The 22,339-nt window shown below is 43.2% G+C and overlaps 1 protein-coding gene across 2 annotated transcripts in view; it reads right to left on the bottom strand.

The window, feature by feature from the left end:
• Positions 1–22,339, bottom strand: part of Swap70 (switching B-cell complex subunit SWAP70) — a 61,739-nt gene that overhangs the window by 11,105 nt on the left and 28,295 nt on the right. For both annotated transcript variants that reach the window (NM_001106288.1, XM_087659472.1), the window contains 5 exon segments: positions 2,546–2,727; positions 4,639–4,747; positions 6,596–6,742; positions 7,846–8,073; positions 15,756–15,929. In NM_001106288.1, the coding sequence (NP_001099758.1) occupies positions 2,546–2,727; positions 4,639–4,747; positions 6,596–6,742; positions 7,846–8,073; positions 15,756–15,929 (840 nt within the window).

Here is a 22,339-nt window from a genome sequence, read left to right as displayed (position 1 = left end):
CCAGGCAAGAAGGAGTGCTCCTGGCAGATGAAAATGAGACAAGGGCGCCCTCTGTCCTCTGCTCACAGCTCAGTTTACAGTAAGGGAGGAGCAGCTGCTGGGTTTTCATGAAGCTTCCCCAGGGTGGGGTCAAGGGCACTGGCAGGCAGAGAAGACAGGTCTGACCACCCTGGTCTCAACTCACTTGGGCAAAAGGTCCATGGAGAGAAGGAAGTAAAAGTGACAGAGGCTGTGCCCTCTGCTTGGTGGCAGAGGATCTTAAAGCAGGACTGTGGATGGCTCCAAGTCTGTGCTGCTGACTCCACCCAAGCTCACGAAACTTGCAATCCTCCTGCTTCAGCCTTCCAAGTGCTGGGGTTGTAGGTCTGTGCCATCACACACCCAGCCTTCCAGGGAAGTTTTGCTCAAGGAGAAAAGCAGGCTCTGCAGCCCTCACCGAACCTAACTTTGTTATGTGAGGCGTACAAACTAGATTCGGGCAGGGATTAGGAGTAGCCCCACCAGGAAGCAGCCAACCAGATTAGTTGAGCCTGACAGAAGCAGGAAGGTCTGGCTAGGCAGAGCCCTCTTTAAGACTGGCCTTGAGAGGAATGGCTCTGAAGTTAACCTCAGACTGTAAGCATTCCTAGGGTTCTGCAGAAAACATTATCAACCATCCAGAAACCAGTGAACTCTGGCAGGCAGTCAGGGGTGAGTGCACTGAAAGTGTACAGTAATAGGGAGGGGAGGGGAGCCTGCGGAGGGAGGGTCATTCCAGGCGACTGTGGCTGTGCACAGCCCAGCTTGCAGCCCTGAGGAGCAGACTGAAGGCCTCAAGGGTCCAGGAAATAGTCCAGCCAAGTCACTAAATAAATAACCACACAATGACAAGCTTCGGGTAGGGGCATCAGGATCAGTATCCATGGTTCCCACACCACCTTATCTTCTAAAAACATCCAGTTTTCAACTAAAAAAAGAGTATGAGAAACAGGAAAGTGTAACCCCTATGTGGGAAAACAGTCAACAGGCACTGCCTTTGAAGCAGCCCAGGAGGCATATCTACAAAGCCATTACAGTAAATATACTATAAAGAATGAAAGGAAGTCATGGTTAAAGACATAATGGAAGGAATAGCAAAATCCCACACGTGGAGAAAGCATATAGATAAAGAGGCTCCTTTAAGAGCCAAGTGGAGATTGCTGAGCTGTAATGTTCAAGAACTGACTGAAAAGTCCTCTAGAGGGCCGGGTAGAGCAAGAGGACAGTATGCACAGCATTAGGAGGCCAGGACGTGGTATGCCGAGCACGCCTATGATTCCTAACGTGGAGGCTGGAAACGGAAAGATCAGAAGTTCAAGGCCAACATCCCTAAGTAGAGCGCTGAAGGCTAGCCTGGGCTACAAGATCTTATTTCAAAAAATAATCAACCGGAGGGGCTCAACGGTCTACTTGGGCTACTACAAGACCTGCACTAAAGAGATACACAGAAATTATACCATCAGAAGGACAGAAAACCAAGCAAAATAAACAGCTCCAGAGAATCTAGGCACTTTTATACACAATATTCTGTTCAACAACATATGGAACAACTAAGAAGGGAAGAAAAATACTTGAAGAAATACACTGGGACTAGAGAGATGGCTCAGTGGTTAAGAGCACTGGCTTTTCTTCCAGAGATCCTGAGTTCAATTCCCAGCAACCACATGGTGGCTCACAACCATCTGTCATGGGATCTGATGCCCTCTTTCTGGTGTGTCTGAAGACAGCTACAGTGTACCTATATATAATACATAAATAAATCTTTAAAATAAAAAGAGACATTTAAAAATCTACACTGAAAATTTATCCAACTTAATGGAAAACCAAACCTTGGTCCACGTTCTATAAATTCTAAATAGGTGAAAATCAAAGGCAGCCAAACATGGTGGCCTCAGCTTTAATCCCAGGCAGAGGAAGCAGATCTGAGTTAGAGGCCAGCCTGGTCTATACAACACAGTTTGAGCCAGCCAGACTACATATTGAGGCCCTGAATTAAAAACAAGGACAGCAGCAGCCACACCTCCACAGTAAAAACCACAAAACGACGTTGAGAGCAGCTAAAAAAAAAAAAAAAAAAAGGACCTCCAGCTAACACCACAGCGAGTTAGTTCCCTTCAGAAACACATGACTCGCCATAGACAAAATACAGTTAATAAACTGAAACACGGATGTCTGGCGCGGCAGCTGACTGCTGAGCCTCCTGTAGCAGAGTGAACAGCACTGTCCAAGATGGCTCTTCCACAAGCCCAGCCCTCCTCCCTACAGATGTGGTTCAGCTTCTGCTTCTCGGTTCTACTTGTGTGTATCCCACAGGCATAGCCATGGTTCCAGTCTAAGCCCTTTAGCACCATCTTGAAGAGGACAGCTCTGAGCTTTACTCTACAAACACAGCTTGCTGGCCCCAGGGCTGGACACTTCCTGAGAACTCAGCTCACCAAACCGCTCTAACCTAGCGTGCATGAAGCCAAGATCCCGAAGCTGCGTGTGGCCTGCGTACTGAAGTGCTCCCTTGCTGTCCCGAGCCCACCTTCCGCACACTCTCCAGCTCCTGCTGCTTGTTTTCATTGGCCGCTTGGAGCTCCTTCATCTGCCGCTCCAGCTCCTCCTGCTCTGCCAGCAGCTTCCTTCGGAGCTCTTTCCGACGCTGGCGGGCTTCCTTGTGTGGTGGGGGGCTGCCCAGCTTCAACAGATGGATGGTAGAATGGATGGCTATAAGGAAAAGGAGAAAGAAGGGACTCATAGTCATAGATCTGAACTGGAATAATATCGAACACCACACGGGGTGAGATGTTGCCAGTCAGCGGGGGCTCAGCCGGAGTGGCATCGTCTTCTCCAGCTCCCACATGAGAAAGACGTGCAGTAAAGTCTTCCGAGTCCAGGTCCACAGCTGTGCACCTGTGCTCACGGACACTCCACACTGCCCTCAACCCTGCTGTCTATGGTTACCAAGTGCTGATACCACATACCTGGCTTTCCTACTCCCCGAAAAGCTAAAAAAGGACAGGCAAGATGAATCAGTGTGTAAAGACGCTAGCTTCGCAAACCTGGACCAGTTTAGTCCTTGGGGCCCACACATGAGACAAAGCATGAGTGCCCATACACACACACCATAGGCATACATACACATATCAACAGTTTTTAAATGCCAAATAAAATTAAGACACACTAAGGGCAGAGAATCAAAGTTCTTAGCATCTGGTGTGCAGTCTATTACACTGATTCTGCCCTCAGCTATGTCTATGAAACAACTTCCCTCCCTATATGTGAATACATATCACAGTAGTCACCATTTACTGAAAATCTACATATAGCATAGCACGCAGAGACTTCATAAGACATTACATTTCATATAAAATCTCATTTCTTTTTCTGCTTTTTAAAAAATTTGTCTTATGTATATGAGTGGTTTGCCTGCATGTGTATATGTGCACCATGTGTGTATCTGATCCCCGAGAAAGTCAATGGAGGGTGTCAAATCCCCTGGGACTGGCGTTAAGGATGGTTGTGAACCATCAGGTAGGTACTGAACATCGAACCCTGGTCCTTTAGAGGAGCAGCCAGTGCTCTTAATCACTGAGCCATCACTCTAGCCCCTTTTCTGATTTGACTCTAACTGAAGTTGACCTGAAACCTATTATGTAGTGCAGACTGGCTGTGAACCAACTGCAATCTACTGCCTCTGCCTCCTGGGTGGTGGGATCACAGGTATGACCTACCACACCTGGCTCTCGGTGTTTTCAACCACTTAAATTTAATTTCTTGGTTAACTAATACCTATTGTTCAAATTCAAGAAGCATGAACAGACATTCAGGAAAGTCTGTCTACTTTTATCCTCCAAGCTTTGGGTTTCCTGTCCATCAACAACTAATGCTAACAGGTTCTTATGTTTCTTCTAAGATACTTTAAGCAAATGAGTAAGGTTATATCATCCACTTCCTTTTTTTTTTTTTTTTTTTTTTTTTGGTTCTTTTTTTCGGAGCTGGGGATCGAACCCAGGGCCTTGCGCTTCCTAGGTAAGCGCTCTACCACTGAGCTAAATCCCCAGCCCCCATCCACTTCCTTTTAAATGCTAACACGACGCTCTCTCCTCAAGTTATTGGTTTCTTGAGTTACAAAACCACTCCATAAATTCCTTTTCCGTCTTGTGCATGACCAAAATCTCAACATTTGCTAACATTTTTCATTCACCTAAAGGAAAATCCCATACTTTCAAGAGTAAGGGCAGTAAGACCTAAAATAGAGTTTTATCCCCACAAAGTCAGAATGCAAATAAATTGGCCAATTTTTTTTTAACTTTTAAAAAGGGAACTTGTTCCTTGGTTTTCTTTCACATGTGGCAATAGGCACAACATAAGGAAACAAACTGTGCCAGTGTCTTAGGCGAGGTTTGAAAACACAAAGTTGGAGCACTGACAGTTTGGTTTGGTTTGGTTTGGTTTGGTTAGGTTTGGTTTGGTTTGGTTTGGTTAGGCAGGGTCTAAAGTAGCAAGGGCTGGCTTGGCACTTTGTGTAGAGCGCTCCTGTTTCTTCTGTCTCCCTCCCACATGCTGGGATTGAAAGCCTGTGCCCATGCCCATCTTCTGCTCCCTGTTGTGGAAAATAATAAAAAAATGTCTTACCCTGAATCCATTCTTGTTTCTTCTTCTTATCCGAGGCACTGATTTCAAAGGTCTTATCAAAGCATTTTATTAGAAAAAGACATTTCTTTCCATCTTTGTCAGGCAGAGACTAAAACAGAAACCATGATTATTAGTTCTCTAAAATCTTCTTTTTTGTTTGTGTTAGATTATTTAAAAAGCAGCTGGGGGGAGAGAAAGGGAAGAGAGAGAGGCTGGGTCTAACCTTAGGTGGGGTCATATTTACTCATGGCAAGGTGGCATCTTTGTTACCCACATACTTGGATGCCAAAAGGTCCAGAGGAAGATCGGATGTGGCCTCTTGTGGGGGTGGAAATGACTTCCATAGTCCTCAGGGACACTTCAAAGTGTAGTCCATCAGCAGGAAACTACCATTTTGTTTATGGAGACAGGGTCTCACAATGTTGACTAGGAGGATCCTGAACTCACAACCCTTCAGCCCCAGCCTCCTAAATACTGGGATTTGTAAGGCATGTGTCACACCACACCTGGCCTAGTTTTCTTCTTAAGTATTTCAATTAATTTCTTTTTTTTTTTTTCCCGGAGCTGGGGACCGAACCCAGGGCCTTGTGCTTGCTAGGCAAGCGCTCTACCACTGAGCTAAATCCCCAACCCTTCAATTAATTTCTTAACTATATAAATCTAACTGAAATTCAATGCCAATGAAAAACACGCACAGATGCAAATGTCTGATTACTAATGCTGTCCCCAGGCAGGCAGCCTCATGAGTGGTTACAATGATCCCTGGCTGAAATGCCATATCTACACGAGCTACAACATGGGGTGAGGACAAGAGGACCCCTTTGCTTGCACTCTAGCAATTGAGTGTGCCCCTGTAGGAGGAACCCTAGAAGGAACACTCCCATAACTGTTATAGGAGGACACTGACTGCTAGGCTTTTCCTACACCTGAGGTGTTACCGCTGGTGCCCTGTGGTCCTTTACGAGTAAAATGGCAGAGCTCATGAAAATCCTGTAGATCTCAGTTCAGCTGAGCACGAGCAAGCCACACAGTATTAATATAGCTTTATACCATTCTATAGTTTGAGTGCGAATCCCCATATTTTAAATGTTATTCAACAACACCGAGACACTAGTGGTGGCTACTGTACAAATCAAATCTAAAAAACAAAAAATAAATTTTTTGAGACAGTGTCTTGCCACACAGCCCTGGCTAAGCAGAGCAGGCAATCTCCAGCCTCCTGAGTGCTGGGATTACAGATATGTGTCACCTTGCCCTACAAAATTTACATTCTTGAGGACTCTGCATCGTTACAGAATTTACAGCTATAAAATATATCACTCAAGGCAGGCATGGAGGTTCACACTTGTGGTCTCTAGTACTGTGTAGAAAGAGGCAAAAGGATGAAGAGTTCAAGGCTATAGCAAGTCTAAAGCCACTCAGAGGAGAGCCTGTCCTCATAAAGAAATACATCCTTTCTTTTACAAGAGGAGTGCAGTAGCACACGCCGGTAATCCCTAGACCTGGGATAGACACGGCAGGAAGGTAAGGATTTCAAGGCCAGCCTTGACTACAGAGTGATACTATGTGAGACCCTATTGTACCAAAAAGATCAATTTTCTTCTCTTTTTCTTCTCCAGATCTTTAGTCTATTGATAATTTCTAATATCATCTCACTGCAATTTCTTTTGCCTTTTTAATGACTTGATTTTACTCACTAATTCCTTAAATACAAATCTTTCAGATTTAATCTTTATACTTTATTCACAAGCATAAGACAGAAAATAAATTCATATTAGGTACACATCTTGTCAGCTCTCTTTAATTTTCGGTTTTAGAATACTATATTTTGAAAATTTCCACTTGTGGATTATTTGCAGGTTTAGTCTAGAAGAGTGAGGCTGGGAAAACCCATGGACAGCAGGGAGCAGCAGAGGGCGGCAGAGGGCAAGCATACAGAGAGGCCACACCCACTCACCTCCACACAGCAGTTTTCATCCAACATGATGTCTCCTTTCTTATCTTTCAGATCCTCGCTCACATAGTAGGAAATTATGTTGGGTTTTAATACAAACCAGCGCTCAGTCCAGTTTTTCCGTTTGTGGCCTTTCTTCATCATGTAACCCTATGGCAGGTTAAACCAAATGTCACCTGTGTGCTTTTATGTGCAAGAGCTCACAATCCTTTGACTGTATGATTTACGCCATTATCTGACACCTGGTCCAAAATATACAAATGTCAATGGTTCTCACTTGTGTGGACAATGAACCAGAGTCTCTGAGAATCTGTGATCCAGAGACATGATCCCCAGTGAAATCCACATAACCACACACAAAGGTTTACATATAAATTTAGACATTTCAGAGTCTCTGCAAGTGACATACAGATAACAGAACCTTTGGTATTAATTAATAGTGAATTTTCCCACATTGCCTTACCTTTTAAGACATTTATTGAAATATTTACAGGTGAAGAGAAATGTTTGGGATGCTCACTCAGCAAAGGAGACATAAAGGTGTGTGGACAGAGACAGCACACACACATCCTTGGGATACCAGATCCCTATGCAATCTCCAGCCTCCTGAGTGCTAACTCCTGAGTTAGGCCTTAATTAATGCTTACTGACGGAAAAAAGGACAGGGACAATAATCACCTACTGAACAAAGAAAGTGATATGTATGGAAAACTAAAAGCAGATTATTTCACATAATGTAAGACTGTGTGTGTGTGTGTGTGTGTGTGTGTGTGTGTGTGTGTGTGTGTGTGTGTGTGTATACATGCTTGCAGCGGGTGCCTATCTTAATCCCAGCAGGCAGACTGAGGCCACCCTGGTCTATACAATGAGTTTCAAGCCAGCTAGGGTGAGAGCCTGTCTCAAGACAGACAGACGTTCTATTTAGTAAGTATTTAGTTTCCTACATGTATATCAGACACTGTTGGGTGCTGAGGAAAAAATAGTCACTATAATAAATACAACTTTGCTATATGAATAGAGATGTAGCTCAGCTGTGAAGCACTTGGCTCAAATGCATAATACCTTGGTTTAATCCTCAATATCCCAGCAGGGTGGGGCAAATCCTGAAAGTCTAATAACAGAGAAAACAGAAAACTTTATTTTTGTTGTAAATCATTTAAAGAGTGTAAGTGACTTATGGAGAGGGAAGGAAGCTATTTGGTTTCAAACATCAGATTCTAGAGACGAGGGAGATAGTGTTATGGCCCTCTTACCTGTTTCAATACATCTAAAATAAGCTCATTGAAGACCTCATTAATGGCCATAGACACTGTCTGACGATCCATGCCCTTGCTAAACTGTCCATTTCCAATTAGTTCAATAAGTTCCCAGGCAGACAGGCCATCTTTATTGTCATCAAAGTTTATTTTGTAATGTTCAAATTGCTCTTGTTGCCAACCTCCTCCCATAGCTTCTGTAAGTTTCTTAAGTAGGTATTCGATCTGTATGGAAAAAAAAATTTAGTTATTTCCTTTTAAAATTTTTTGTTAGTTTTTTCTTTTTTTGAGGAAATTATGTCGGGTTTTAATAATTTCTCTGTATAGCCCTAGCTACAATGGAACTTGCTCTGCAGACCAGGCTAGCCTTGAACACAGAGATCCCCAGCCTCTGACTCCTAAGTACTGGGATTGAAGATATTCTCCACCATCACCTAGCTAATCATTTCTTATTTTTAACATAGGTATCCATTTGTATTATTCACCCTAGTGGGTTTAACTCAGAATGTATTCTTTTTTTTTTTTTTTTGGTTCTTTTTTTCGGAGCTGGGGACCGAACCCAGGGCCTTGTGCTTCCTAGGTAAGCGCTCTACCACTGAGCTAAATCCCCAGCCCCCAGAATGTATTCTTTATGCTTCCAAAAAGCACTTGTTTTAAAAAGGAAAATCTGCCTTTGCTAGGGAAAGCTGTGCACATGAAACAGCAATGGCTGCTGTCTGCTGGTGTATTCTGAATCAAACTGGACAGCCCGCACTTGTACGAGTATGGAGCCAAGGGAAGCTGCAACACGCCACACACAAACAAATTACTGTCACCTCTTTTGGGGAAAATACTATACCAAGAACATCAATCTTTTCTTCCTCCTGTTTTGATTTGTCTGGTTATACTGACACAAGGTCTCATATAGTCCAGACTGGTCTCAAACTTACTATATGTGGCCAAGTATGACCTTGAACTGATTCTCCTGACCCCACCTCCCGTGTACTGAATTACTGATGCATACACAACCAGCACCCAGCTCTGCACGCGAATCTCACTAAACATTAGTGTTAAATCAAAGAAACATCTCAAGTGCACACATTATCCCCTAATTTACAGATTTGCTGTGTAAACCAGCTACTTCTTTCTGTTGTCTCCATCCACTAGAACACTGATGTTATAAATATGACTGGACTCCCAGTATGAATCAGAAAGGCTTACTAAATCCTGAAACAGCAGACATTATGTAGGAAAATATTGGAGGGTGGGGGGTGAGGCAGTATGCTGAATAAGTAGACGGCATTGCTTATGTTCAGCAACCCCCAGTGTGATAATTCTCAAACACTGCCATTCATCTCTGCCTTTCCAATGTCTCCCCTCTATCTGATACATCTCAAGAGCATGCTCAGAGTACACACTGATGGGTCTGACCATGACAATTTCATATGTGCACATCATCCGCTTTGCAAATATTTACCCCACCTCTTGTCCTCTGATCCCCTCCCCTCGCTGCTGACTTCAGCTGGTGTAAAACCATCCACAAAACCCCCCACCCGTATTCCATGTCCTTATCACTTACATCAAACCCACTCAGTAACAAAGTGCTCTGACAATATTCCTGAGATCAATGGTTTTTCACTATGAATTAAGCCAGCATTTTTGTGATGGAATGAAAACATTCTACTTCAATCACAACAGGGCCAGAGACAGTTTTATACAGTTTCTGTGTACGTGCATTTGTTTGTGCTGGGTCAAATTATAAAATGCTTATCTTCCTATAACATTGAAATGGAAAATAAATATTTAGTTGGGTGTCATGACATACTTAATCACAACACTTGGGAGACTAAAGCACAGCTCTTTCAGGCCAGCCAGGGCTACATAGTGAAACTCTGCTCAAAAAATTAAAAAACATAAAAAAGAAAAAGAAATAAATAATAATAAATAAATAAAAATAGAAACCCATAGGAGAGAGAAAGAAAGTACTGTTTCTCCGGATGGTTCACAAACGTGGTCCTCCTCCGTCTGAAAGCTTCCGGCCCCACACTTGGCATCTCTGTAGGTCATGCTGCGGTTTAACAAGACCCCAGGTGTCCTCACCAACCAACCCTACAGCAGGCACTGTATTCCCTGCCTCCTCTCCTTGTCACTGCATCAGTGTGCTGGGTTCCATGTTCTAATCCCCATTTGCTTTTCCACCCTTTTCTGAATTCTTCACAGGTGCCCCATCTATCTTTGAACTCCAGGAGCTCCTCGGGGGACCTCAAGTACAGCAGGACTCAGCTGACCCCTAAAACGAATGAGCTAAGATCCAACCTCCTCATCTGTGAAGTGAGGATAATAATACTCATCACATAGAGAGACAGAAAAAGACACAGAGAGAACAGTCAGCACAAAGCCGCCCAGCAGCCACACCATCGGTGTCGGTCGCTTCCCCTCTCCACACTGGATGACACAGTATACAATCATTTAGAACTACACTTGAGAAAAGTTTACCAGGTATGAAAGCAAAGAATGCAAGCCCGTGGTTTCACCTGCCTAAACAGAAAATGCAGGTTTTCTGGCAAACATTTGTCAAAAACACAGAAAATACTTAGTTACAAATAAGACTTGGGGTTCATTTTTCTTTTTTATTCTTTGTCTCCCCATTAATGTGATTATAATGCTGTTTGTGAAATAATAAAGTGTAATGGGAAATGGAAAGCAATTCCATTTACGGGGCTGGGGATTTAGCTCAGTGGTAGAGCGCTTACCTAGGAAGCGCAAGGCCCTGGGTTCGGTCCCCAGCTCCGAAAAAAAGAACCAAAAAAAAAAAAAAAAAGAAAGAAATTCCATTTACTAAGTACCACAAGTTCAAAACCATCACAAGTTTAGTGATAGACGCTCCTTTGGGATGAACATTAACAGAGGCCTTGAAAAAGTGTGAGCAGTGCAGGAAATGCTCTCTGTAGAAGAGAAGCACACTTAGGCCCTTCTCTGCCCTTGGTGAAGCGGTGTCACTTACTGCTGAGCCCCTCCTACTTTGAAGGGGGTGGAGGGCAGTAACAGATGATGGAAGAGGAGAAAAAGATAATGGGAAAGATGATTAACGTCAAGAGAGACTAAAAACAAAATAACGAGAGAGAGAGAGAGAGAGAGAGAGAGAGAGAGAGAGAGAGAGAGAGAGAGAACAAGCAGTAAGCATCAGCTGGTGGCAAGAGGATCAAATCTATCCCTGGCTAAATAGAGAATTCAAGACTGTGACTTAGCTCATCAAGGGAATACCATGAGGAAGCACACATTATGGCCATGTGTGCACAGGATGAAGGACTACAGTGGGTTTGACAGGATGCTGTAGCCATGACATCTGCACAAGTCAAGGAGACAGCCTTTGCTTACCCACCACAGTGAGGCCAAGCCACCACCTTCAAGCTCCAGGTGACCTTTTGTTTGCAACTCATATTCTCTATTCAATTCTCAAAGCAGCTTCCTGAGTTCTTCTGGAACCTTCTAAAATAGTACCTCTCAAGCCTGAGAGGCTGACTTTCAGCCCCTGCACCAACAAGACCTGGCTCCCAGCAACTGTGTCTTTCCTGTTGACTTGGGACACATTCATATACATTATAACCAAGGAGCAGAAGGACCTTTTGACCGTAGCACAAAGAGACACTTTCTCACTCTACTATCCAAGTAAGCTGAACAATGAGTCACGTGTGTGCCAAGCTTGCTTTACAGAAGAGCCCCAAGCAATTCTAAGGCTCGTTCAGCTCAGGAAGCAGCCTGCTTCCTCCTTCCAGGCAGACTTCACTAAAAATAACAAAGAAACTTCAAGCTGGATGTGATTTTTCTAGGTCTTTGGCTTGAATTTTTATTCTGTCAAAAGTTCTCTCTGTCATTAAAGGAGCAACCTACATTTTACCTCACTTAAGATCTCTTTAAAAGTATTTCAAGTTTGAGTTTTCACTGCTGAAAGGCAATTCTTCCAAGTAAGTGTGTGGCAGACACATCCTGTTTTGTTCTTGGTTCTAAGGGAAATGACACTAATAAAAACTACACTTTATGCTTTACAGGCATACGTTTCCAGGAACATCGCCAGAAGAAAATGTGGAACCAACTCAAAGGGGCGTTCCCCCTCTCTCTCTCTCTCTCTCTCTCTCTCTCTCTCTCTCTCTCTCTCTCTCTCTCTCTCCAAATGTGCCAATAGAAACACCTTGACTTTACCATGTGATTTAAATATTTATTTAACATTCTTTTTTTTTGGAGCTGGGGACCGAACCCAGGGCCTTGCGCTCGCTAGGCAAGTGCTCTACCGCTGAGCTAAATCCCCAACCCCTTATTTAACATTCTTAACAATCATTCTGGGTGATGGAAAACACAGTCAAACGAATACTGTAGATGCGTTATTCACACACTGCCACTGTTAAACAATATTGGCTGAAGTAGAGAAAAAACCGACTCTTTGGGTACGATACATCATATCTATGATCTCAGCACTTGGGGTGGAAACAGAATAGCCACAAGTTTGAGGCCAGTCTCAAACCATGTCTCAAAAAACAAAACAAGTAACAACATCAAAAACTGTAAACTTAAAACACAAGTGAACATTATGATAGATGGATTACTAGAAATATAAAAATTACACAGGAGTGGTGGATCAGGAGCACACGTTTGACCCAGCACTCAGGAGGCAGAGAGGCAGGTGGATCTCTGGTGAATTCAAGGCCAGTCTTGTCTACATGGTAGGTTCCAGGCCAGCCAGGAAGAGCGATCCTGTCTCAAACAAACAAACAAGAAACAAACAAACAAACAAGTGTGTGTGTGTGTGTGTGTGTGTGTGTGTACAAGACAAATACATCCTATTTAGACTCTATGTAATGACCAGTAAGCTTCTCATATGTACATGAGACTCTCTGAACTTGTAAGACTTTAAAATTCCCAACAGACAAGTAGAACCCACAAAGACATTGCATTTTAAATTTTATTTTTTAAAAATGTATGTTTTTATGTTACGTTTTCTAAAACTCTGCATTTCAAAAACAGTTCAAATATATAGTTTTTATGTTGTTAAGTATGTAGAAAGAAAACAACATTGACTAGGTCCACAACCTAGTGTGACCTTGAGGTGCAGTGCTTGGTCAAAGGGCAAGTGACTTGCTGGAGCTCAGTGTGCCAAGGCAATGCTTAAACCTCAAGAGGCTGACTCAGGAACTGAAGCAATTCCACATTAATCTGCTCCAGTAACCCATTCTCTACCCCACAGAAATACTCCTGCTCACTGAAGGGTATAATTCTAACTCCATTTCTACCGCTGTCATGTAAACCAGGTAGGCCTCAACCTCCTGATCCTCCTGCCTCAACCTCCCCTGGTGCTGGAACTGCAGCACACGCTCCTGATTCTGAGAGGAATTCTCCATCTCACGAGGAGGCACTCAAGGATGCAAAGCACAGAGTGAGCCCACAGGAGACTCGACAAAGTCCGCTGCACCAGAGAGAGGTCGCTCTCCTCCCAACAGGACTTCATGTCTGAAGGAGACAGAATGTTCATGCCAGCCTGCAATGATGGAGTCCAGGCTGGGTTCTGGGCTGCAGCAAAGACAGCACCAGGCCTGTTAAGGCCCACGTGGGTCCTGTTGCTCCTCTGGGTTATCAAGAAGCTGACCAGAGTAGTGGCTCAGTGATAACAAAGCCCCCAATCAAGAAGGCACTTCCTATGTCTACAATAAAGTAAGCACTCATCCTTGCTGCTTAAGTGCAAATTCTGAAAGTAAGACAAAATGGCTTGCAAGTCCGCCATGGGTATTTTAGTAACAGAAAAAAAATCTAAAATGTCAAGGATAAGAGAGCCATCCACTTCTAGTTCCAACACACATATAAACTTGGAATTCTGAGTGTGGGCACAATATCTTCAAAGACCATATTGGAAGGCCGGGAATGGTGGCACGCACCTCTAGACTCAGCACTCAGGAAGACAGAGGCAGGCAGATCTCTCTGAGTTTGAGACCAGCCTGGTCTACATTGTCTGTGCCAAAAGAGCTAGGACTCTGTATAGAGACCCTGTATCCAAAAAGAAAAAAAGGCCATGGGGTTGGGGATTTAGCTCAGTGGTAGAGCGCTTGCCTAGCAAGCACAAGGCCCTGGATTAGGTCCCCAGCTCCGAAAAAAAGAAAAAAGAAAAAAAGGCCATGTTAGAAACCTTTCATGGAGCTGGAGAGATGGGTCAGCAGCTAAGACCACTGCCCACACCCACCAGGTGGCACACAACTTTCCATAATTCCAGTTCAAGGAAATCCAATGCCCTCCTCTGACCTCTAAGGCTGCCAGCACCAGGCACACATATGGTGCACAGACATATATGTAAACAAACACTGATACACAGTAGTAGTAGAGCAGCAGCAACAGCAGCAGCAGCAGCAGTAGGAATAAAATTCTCTTCCAAGAAAAAACATACCACTGAGCAGCAGCCATGTCTGTTACAGGCCTTCAGGTCACCCATTCTGAATTAAGCTGGGCAGTGCTCTAGGGTGTTGCTTTCCATGTCCCCTTTAACTGTCACATACACTTAATACCTAGACAGGATCATATTTAACACCAAGACAGTGTTCCCCCACAACCATAGAGAAACTGCCTCTCCCTTGCTATCAACGGCTACCTATTGTTAATCCGGAAGCCCCTTCTTACCACTATCTGATTTTTCTGCAATTTACATTCTCATTGCCTCCTCTTATCTCACAGCCTACACGGTTCTGCTTCCTTTACCAAGTCGACTTCCTCCTGCTGCTATAGAAACAGCCCCAGGTTCTCCTTGGCCCTCACAACTCCTACTATGGTCACTTCCTCCCTGTAACCCACTCCTGTGGTTTCTCCATGTCTCTCTCCAGCCCTGGCTTCTCACACACTCTAGCAGTGTATTTCCACAAGGATATTCTACCTATAACACTAAACATGCCACACCCATTACATGCCCCATTTGGTGAGCATGTATCCTGGGTTCCAGCACTACATCAAGTGTTTCAGTACCGTCAACTTCTCTAGCCTCACAGGGTACACTGTAGAAAGCAGCTATCTCCATTCTAAAGGTGGGGAGACACAGACTGGAAGATTACTTGCACTCTGTGAAGAAGTGGTAAAGCTGGGTTTCAAAATCAGTCTGTTTCAAAGACCATGCTTTATAAAAAGCATTGTGCTACCTCTAGATGCCCAGGATTGAAATGTGCCTGTGATTTCCCATGACCAGGCACTATCAACATGTGCAGACAGGGGACAGAGGATAGAAATTTAATCTGCTGGTTATGACCAGTTAGCTGTGCTCTGCAGAGGACTCCATAACATCACAATCACAATTTCATGAATGTAACTGCCTCATGCGGGAAACTGTCATCTTGACTCAGAAAGATCCATGACTGGTCAAACCTGTCCTGCATGTCTGGTTTCCAGGAAACTGCACAGGAACCTTACTCCTAGTCCCCAGTGCCCTCACCTGGGACATTCCAGGGGTAATGCAGGATAGAATCAGCAGGTGCTTTCCTTTGCGTTGAGGTCTAGTGAAAGCCATCCCCCTAGGCTTTAAACTTGAAGCGGAAAAGCAGTAGCTCCTCCTAACAGAAGAGAACAGTGTTCTGGGTCCTACGTATTCCCCACAGAGCACCAGCCAGCTCGTCCACAAGCAGACAATTATGCTGTCCTTGCACTGAGCAAACACTCTTAAGATACCATGAGGATGGGGTCACCTACAATCACTCACTGTCCCTGCAAAGCTCCAAGGGAGATTTTTGATTTCCCCCAAATCCCCAAGTTTGAGCTTTTCTGTTTTCAACCTGTTTTGCCTCTGATCAAAAAACAACAAAAGTAAAAACAAAAACAACAATTATCAACACTGAATCAACACAAATTTTGCAGGCCAGGTCCTCTAGTGCTTATACATCTAAAAAGTCCCCAAAGCCACACCTTACCTCTTCTGGCACAATAATTAATGGATACTTGTCCTCCGACAAAAAGTTGAAAATGACCCACACTTTGAATGCATCATCTTCTGTAATAAGGAGTGGACTCTTTGTGAGGTTTTTCTTGACACAGAGGGTCCAACACATTCTATTGAATTCAATCTTGTCAAAGTTGTCTTGGACCTAAAAAGGAAAGAGGAAAACTCACAAGCCTGCCCAAAATAAGGTGTCACACACACACACACACACACACACACACGCCATGCACACAAGCACAAGTACATAATAAAACAAGACAGGCCTTACTCCTGATACTAACACTAGGTGGCTGAGCTAAGTAATTCCACTCAGCCTCTGTCCTTGACGCTGAGCACAGATATCCGTCAGAGCTGAGAATGCCAAGCACTGTAGGCCAAATTCCGTTATCTTTTTTACCCCATTTTCATTTATATAGACAAAGATGAAACCTTGATGCAGGAAAACTGTACCCCTGAGACAGCTGTACCACTCATATCCTAAACCTAACACTCTGAGTCGATTACTATGCTATGAAATAAAAGGCAAAGTTATAGAACTTGGTCTATGTGCTTACATGTTAAGTTTATTAGAGAAAACATAGTAAGTAGACAGTATTATTAGTACGTAATCAATAGTTTCTCGTTCCTCAACAAGAAAAATGTATACCATAATTATTACTTTCCAGAAACAGATACCACTCAATACTAGCCTGTCTCTCTGAGAAACATAACCACAATTATACTATGGTGTGACAAATGTTGTAACTAAGATTCCATGGGAACCCTGAGCAGCTAATCCAACCTGAATGTGGGGCCATTGATATCTGAGCTGAGGTGTGGCTCAGTGGTGGAATGCTTATATCACATGTTCAAGGCCTGGGTTTGTAAGTAGGAAACTACATGCTGGAAGGTGGTCTCAGTTGGACAGAATCCACCTGGTGGTCATTTAAACACAAAGGAAGTTTATTAGGAGAACAATGAATCACAGATCCAACATCATCAAGAAAAAAGAGGCGAAAAAAATTAAAAAAAAAAAAAGAAAAAAGAGGCGGTGCTGTGCCAGTACCACAGTACAGTAGGAGTCAGAACTTCAGCCTGAGTCAGTCAGAGGATAGACTAGTGGGGACCCCACAGCCAGTACAACATGAAGACAGCACCTCTGTGCCTTTCCTGGGGCCTCTATGCCACTCACACAGGGTCTCCCTTAGCCTGGGGCATGTTCTCATGTTCAAGTGTCATGGAGTAGGGAAAATAAGCACCTATACTTTTCTGTGTCTCCATGTGAGACAGGTCTTGCTCCCCACCAAGAGCCTGGGATATGTCTCACATTAGAGTTCAATGCCAGCCAGACCAACCTGGCAAATGTGCATGACAAGGAGAGTCGAGGCTATAAGGAGAAGAGCTGATCAGAAAGAGGTTGGTCACTCCTGGTAAGGAGTCAGGACTTTATCTGTACTGATAGCTGAAGGCTCAGTGGTCTTCATTTTTTAAGCCGTATTCTGGGACAATATGGAAGGCAGTGTGGAGGAGCTAGAGAGCAGGAACAAGAGCTTTTCATTTATCTTTGGAGAAGCACTCTGTGTTGTGTATAATGTGAAGCATTTGCTGGCCTCACAGACGCGTCTCTTGATCTTTAACCAGTCTGTGGTTGGCAAGCCAGCCTCCGAGAAGTCGAGAGATGCTCTCTGTACTCTGTCTTTACCCCATCACTTCCCATGCTTCTCCATGTGTGGCAGATCAAGTGTCCCTGCTTGACTTGTTTATTTATTTAGCCCCAACACCATTTATTGAAGACTTATTTATATGTGAAGGTCAGGAGCTATCTTTCAGGGGTCAGTTCCTTCCACCACGTGGATCTTGGAAACCAAACTCAGGTTGCCAGATTACCAAGTGCGTCAGCCACCAGGGATGAAACCCCGAGCCTTGTGAATGTTAGACAGGCATTTGAACTTAGTACATCACCCCAGCCCTCACTTAGACTAACTTCCTATTAATTTTATAATTTGAAAAACACCCCTGTTTTATAGATCAGGAAATAGGTTCAGAAAACAGGGAGGTGCTTTACTCAAGTTTACATGATTGGTTCACATGAAAACTAAAGCTTAAAGGGCAACTCTTTCCACTCTGTCAGAGATAAAAAGCCCTGTGGGACACACGTTATCTGTGCAGAACTGCTTATAACAGCCACGGACAGGACACCAGCTCAAAGCACTAAGTGAAAGCAGGCCATGTGGAAAGGGCATGTGCATAAAAGCACAAATTCCTGCTCTGAGGAACAAGAACTGATTCCCTGATTGTGTGGTAACTCGAAGGGAGCGGCTTGATATGTAACTGGAAAGTGAACTGAGGCCACATCACAAAGGGCTTAAGAAATGGTACCCAGTCCAGCTTAGTACTTTGTAGAAAAGAGAGCATTTGAAGTGCACCTTAAAGGACTTTGGAGACCAGCTAGATGGCTCAGTGGGTAAAGACACTTACTGCTAAGCCTGATGATGTAAGTTTGGTACCTGGATGCCACACAGTGGGAACAGAGAACTGACCATTAAGTGGTCCTCAGTCTTTTGTAACACAGTGATGTGCACACACACTAAATACATGTTCTGTTTGTTTTTTAAAATCAGGGGGATTGACGAAGACAAGGTAAAGCATCCAAGAGCAGGAGAGGAAATGGCTGAAGCAAAGGCACGGGGTCAGCAGCACTCACACAGGGTGACTTGGGCTGACCAGCAGGAAGATGACAGATCAAACACCAGTGGTAAAGTCAAACTTATGCTACGTCCAAGCACAAGAGGAAACAAAGGTTTTTAAAGGTAGGATGTGGCTCTGCTTGAAAAGAGCAAACTAAACACACTGACATGTTGTGTAGAGGTTTCAGGAGGTAGAAGGAAGGTGCACAAAACAAGGGAGAAGGAGGGAGGTATTCATCTGTGGACATCTTTAAGTTGGTATTCTAGAAATAAAGAGACATCCAAAAACAAAGAAGGGAAAAGCAAGCCACAAGAGGTCAACTTGTGAGACAGAAGACAATGGCACTGTGATGACCATAGACAGAGGATAGAAAGCAAAAATAACTGAAACCAGAAAAAGAACTTCAAGGTGGGCACAACACACCTGTAATCCCAGCACTTGGGAGGTAGAGGCAGGAGGATCAGCAGGTCAACATCATCCCCCTCTACTTGGTGAATTCAAGGCTCCTAGGTTAAGAACAAAGGACTTATCTGGAAAAATAATAATAGTAACATCACATCCAATGGTGAGAAGCAGAAAGCCCTTCCTCTAAGAGGAAGAATAAGGCAAGGACATCCACCTTGTTACTTCTTGACATAATACTAGAAGTACTAGCCAAAGCAATGAGGCAAGGAAAATAAGTAAAAAGCACACAGATTGGAAAGGAGCAAGCCAAGTAAGTCCCTAGTGTAGATGACTGAATCTCATGTACTGTGTATCTCTTCTTACTTCAAGAACATAAAAGACTTACAGTGAAAACTGTAACATAAAATACTGCTGAAAAAAAAGATATGAATAGGTAGCAACACATCTCATTATGTTCATGGATTAAAAGAACTAAGATGTTCGTAACACCTAGAGTAATCTACAGATTCTAAGAAATTCCTGGGGTTGGGGATTTAGCTCAGTGGTAGAGCGCTTGCCTAGGAAGCGCAAGGCCCTGGGTTCGGTCCCCAGCTCCGAAAAAAAAAAGAACCAAAAAAAAAAAAAAAAAAAAGAAATTCCTACCAAAATGCATTTTTGCAGAACCAGACACAGAAAAAAAATTCTAACATTCATATGGAATCTCAAGGGATTCTATATAGCCAAAAACAATGTTACAAAAAAGAGAGCGAGAGAGAGAGAGAGAGAGAGAGAGAACACAAAGCTGGAGGCCTCACATTTCCTAAAGTACAAACAAAGCTAAAATAACCACAGCGTTACATTATGAGGATGTAAAGACAGGCCTGGAAACACACAGAACAGAATGAGTCTTCAGGTGTATAATCATGTGATCTTCAATAAAGGGCCAAGAATACACAGCGAAAAGACAGTCCTCAATTAGTACCGTTCCAGAGACTAGATAATAACACACAGTAGAATGCCCTTTACACAAAAATCAACTCATAAATGTTTGAAGCTAGCTCAGTGGCCGGGTGCTTACCTAACACGCACAAGTCCCTGAGTTCGATCCTTAACAACACATAACTGGGCAAGGTGGTGGCAGCTGCTATCCAGCACTGGGTAGATCAAAAGCTCAAGAACATCTGTAGCTACACAGTAGGTGTGAGGCCAGCCTGGACTACATGAGATCCTGCCTCAAAAAACAAACAATTATATCAAAGTGAATTAAAGATCTAAACTATACTCATACAACTTCTCAAAGAAAACATGGAACACTCCAAGACACTCTAACAACAAGGGTATCTTATTTTTAGTAAGCATGCATTTATAAGGGGTTAATTATTAGAAAACAAGATTCCTACAACTCAGTGACAAAACTACCCAACTTAACAATGGCCAAAGGAAAAGATCTAAATGAGCAAAGGCTCGACTAGACAAGCCTACATATATAGATATAGATAGATAGAGATAGATAGATATAGAGATAGAGATAGAGATAGAGATAGATAGATAGATAGATAGATAGATAGATAGATAGATAGATAGATATAGATATAGATATAGATATCCAGAGAATGTCTACAAGTGGCCAATAAGTCTATGAAAAGATATTCAAAGTCACTTATCACAGGGAAATGCAAATCAAACTCAATGAGCTAAGAGCTCATACCTATCAGATGGCCATCATCAAAAGAAAATCAGTGAGGTAAGGGTGTAGAGAAACTGAGCAACGGAATACAAAGGGCCCAGTTTCTGTACATCCCCCTTTGTGTGCTGTTGCTAAAACTGAAAAATGGCACAACTACTGAGAAAAGCGGTACAGACGTTCCTTAAAAATTAAAAATGAAACTACCACATTATCCAGCAATCTCATTACTGGGTAAATATCCAGAAGAACTGAAAACGGGACCTTGAAGAGATACTGTATCCCCAAATCCACTGCAGCACTGTTAAACGACAGCCAAGAAGAAACACAGAAAAGGCAAAGTCATGAAGCAGAAAGTAGGTTACTCATTTCCTGGAGTCTGGGAAAAGGGAGAACTGAGAGTGATATAAAGGAATACAGGATTTCTCCGAGGGATGATGGGATAGTGAATGTCCTGACAACTACTACTATTTATAACTATTCAACTACTAAGTTGTGCACTTTAAGATAGTAATTGTGAGCTAAGCATGGTGGTACACACCTGTAATCTTAGCACTCACAGGGCTAAAAGCAAGCAGAGTGCTACAAGTTAAAGGCCAACATGGACTGCGTAACAAATATATAAAGGCCAACCAGAGCTGCGTGGCAAGATACTATCCCAAAAAAACAAAAACAAAACTGGGTATCATCAAACATGTCTTTTATCAGAACACTTGTGAAGCAGAGGCAGGCAGATTTCTGTGAGTTCAAGGACAGCCTGGTCTATGTAGTAACGTCTGGGCTAGCCAGAGAAATCTTGTTTTTAAAAAAAAAAAAAAAACAACCAAGGTAGGGAGTAGGCACTGGGGAGGTGGTTCAGTGGGTAGAGTGTCTGTCACACAAGCATGAGGACCAGAGTTCAAATCCCCTGAAACTAACATAAAGCTGGGCGTGGTCACGTGTCTGTAATCACAGCACCCCGATATACAGAGAGAAGGGAGGCAAAGACACTCACAAGGTAGTTAGACTAGCATTAAGAGTGGATAAAGAACAAAGAGATCCTTACTCTTGTGCGCACCAAAGAGGATCAGTTGGGGCTGTGATGATGTCCAGCATGTCAGAAGGCAAACAAAAGAACGAGTTTTATATGATGTGAATTGTACCATAATGAGAAAAAAATAGTTTTATGAGCCATAAAACCAGAGCAAAGGTGTGGAGCTAAGAAAATGCAGGACAAGGGAAGGCTCCTGCTGTGGTCTCATGCATTTCTACCCTCAGATTCCTCCCTAAACACAAGCTCTTCATTGTCCTAGCCCAGTGGCTCTCACCCTTCCTAATGCTGTGACCCTTCAATGCAGCTCTCATGTTGTGCTGACCCCAACCATATAATTGTTTTATTGCTACTTCATAACTGCAATCTTGCTGTTATAAATTGTAATGTGCAGGATATCTGATATGTGACCCCAAATGGGTCCCAACCCACAGGATGAGCACTGCTGCTCTAGTTCATACCAAAAACAAAAAACAAAGCACAAATCCTTTCCAATATAAGGCCATATTGTATTCACATCTGAATCCTCAGTGTCTAGTATGCAAGGTTCATTTGCTTAACTATTTGTAAAGGAGCCAAGTATGGTGTTTTATGCCTGTAATACCAGCACTTAGAGGACAGATACAGGAGGACCACCATGAATTCAAGATCAACCTAGACTACAGGATGAGTTCAGGCCTGCCTGGGGGCTACAGGACTACAGACCTTTTTTTTTTTTTTTTTTTTTTTTTTTTTTTTTTTTTTTTAGTGGTAAGCATTTACCAGGTATCAGTCACTGTACTCAAACTCA

Source organism: Rattus norvegicus, chromosome 1, assembly GCF_021556685.1.
Source record: "Rattus norvegicus strain SHRSP/BbbUtx chromosome 1, alternate assembly SHRSP_T2T, whole genome shotgun sequence".
Lineage (NCBI taxonomy): Eukaryota > Metazoa > Chordata > Mammalia > Rodentia > Muridae > Rattus > Rattus norvegicus.
Note: the sequence above shows the minus strand (reverse complement) of the source record. Positions and strands in the feature narration are given on the sequence as shown.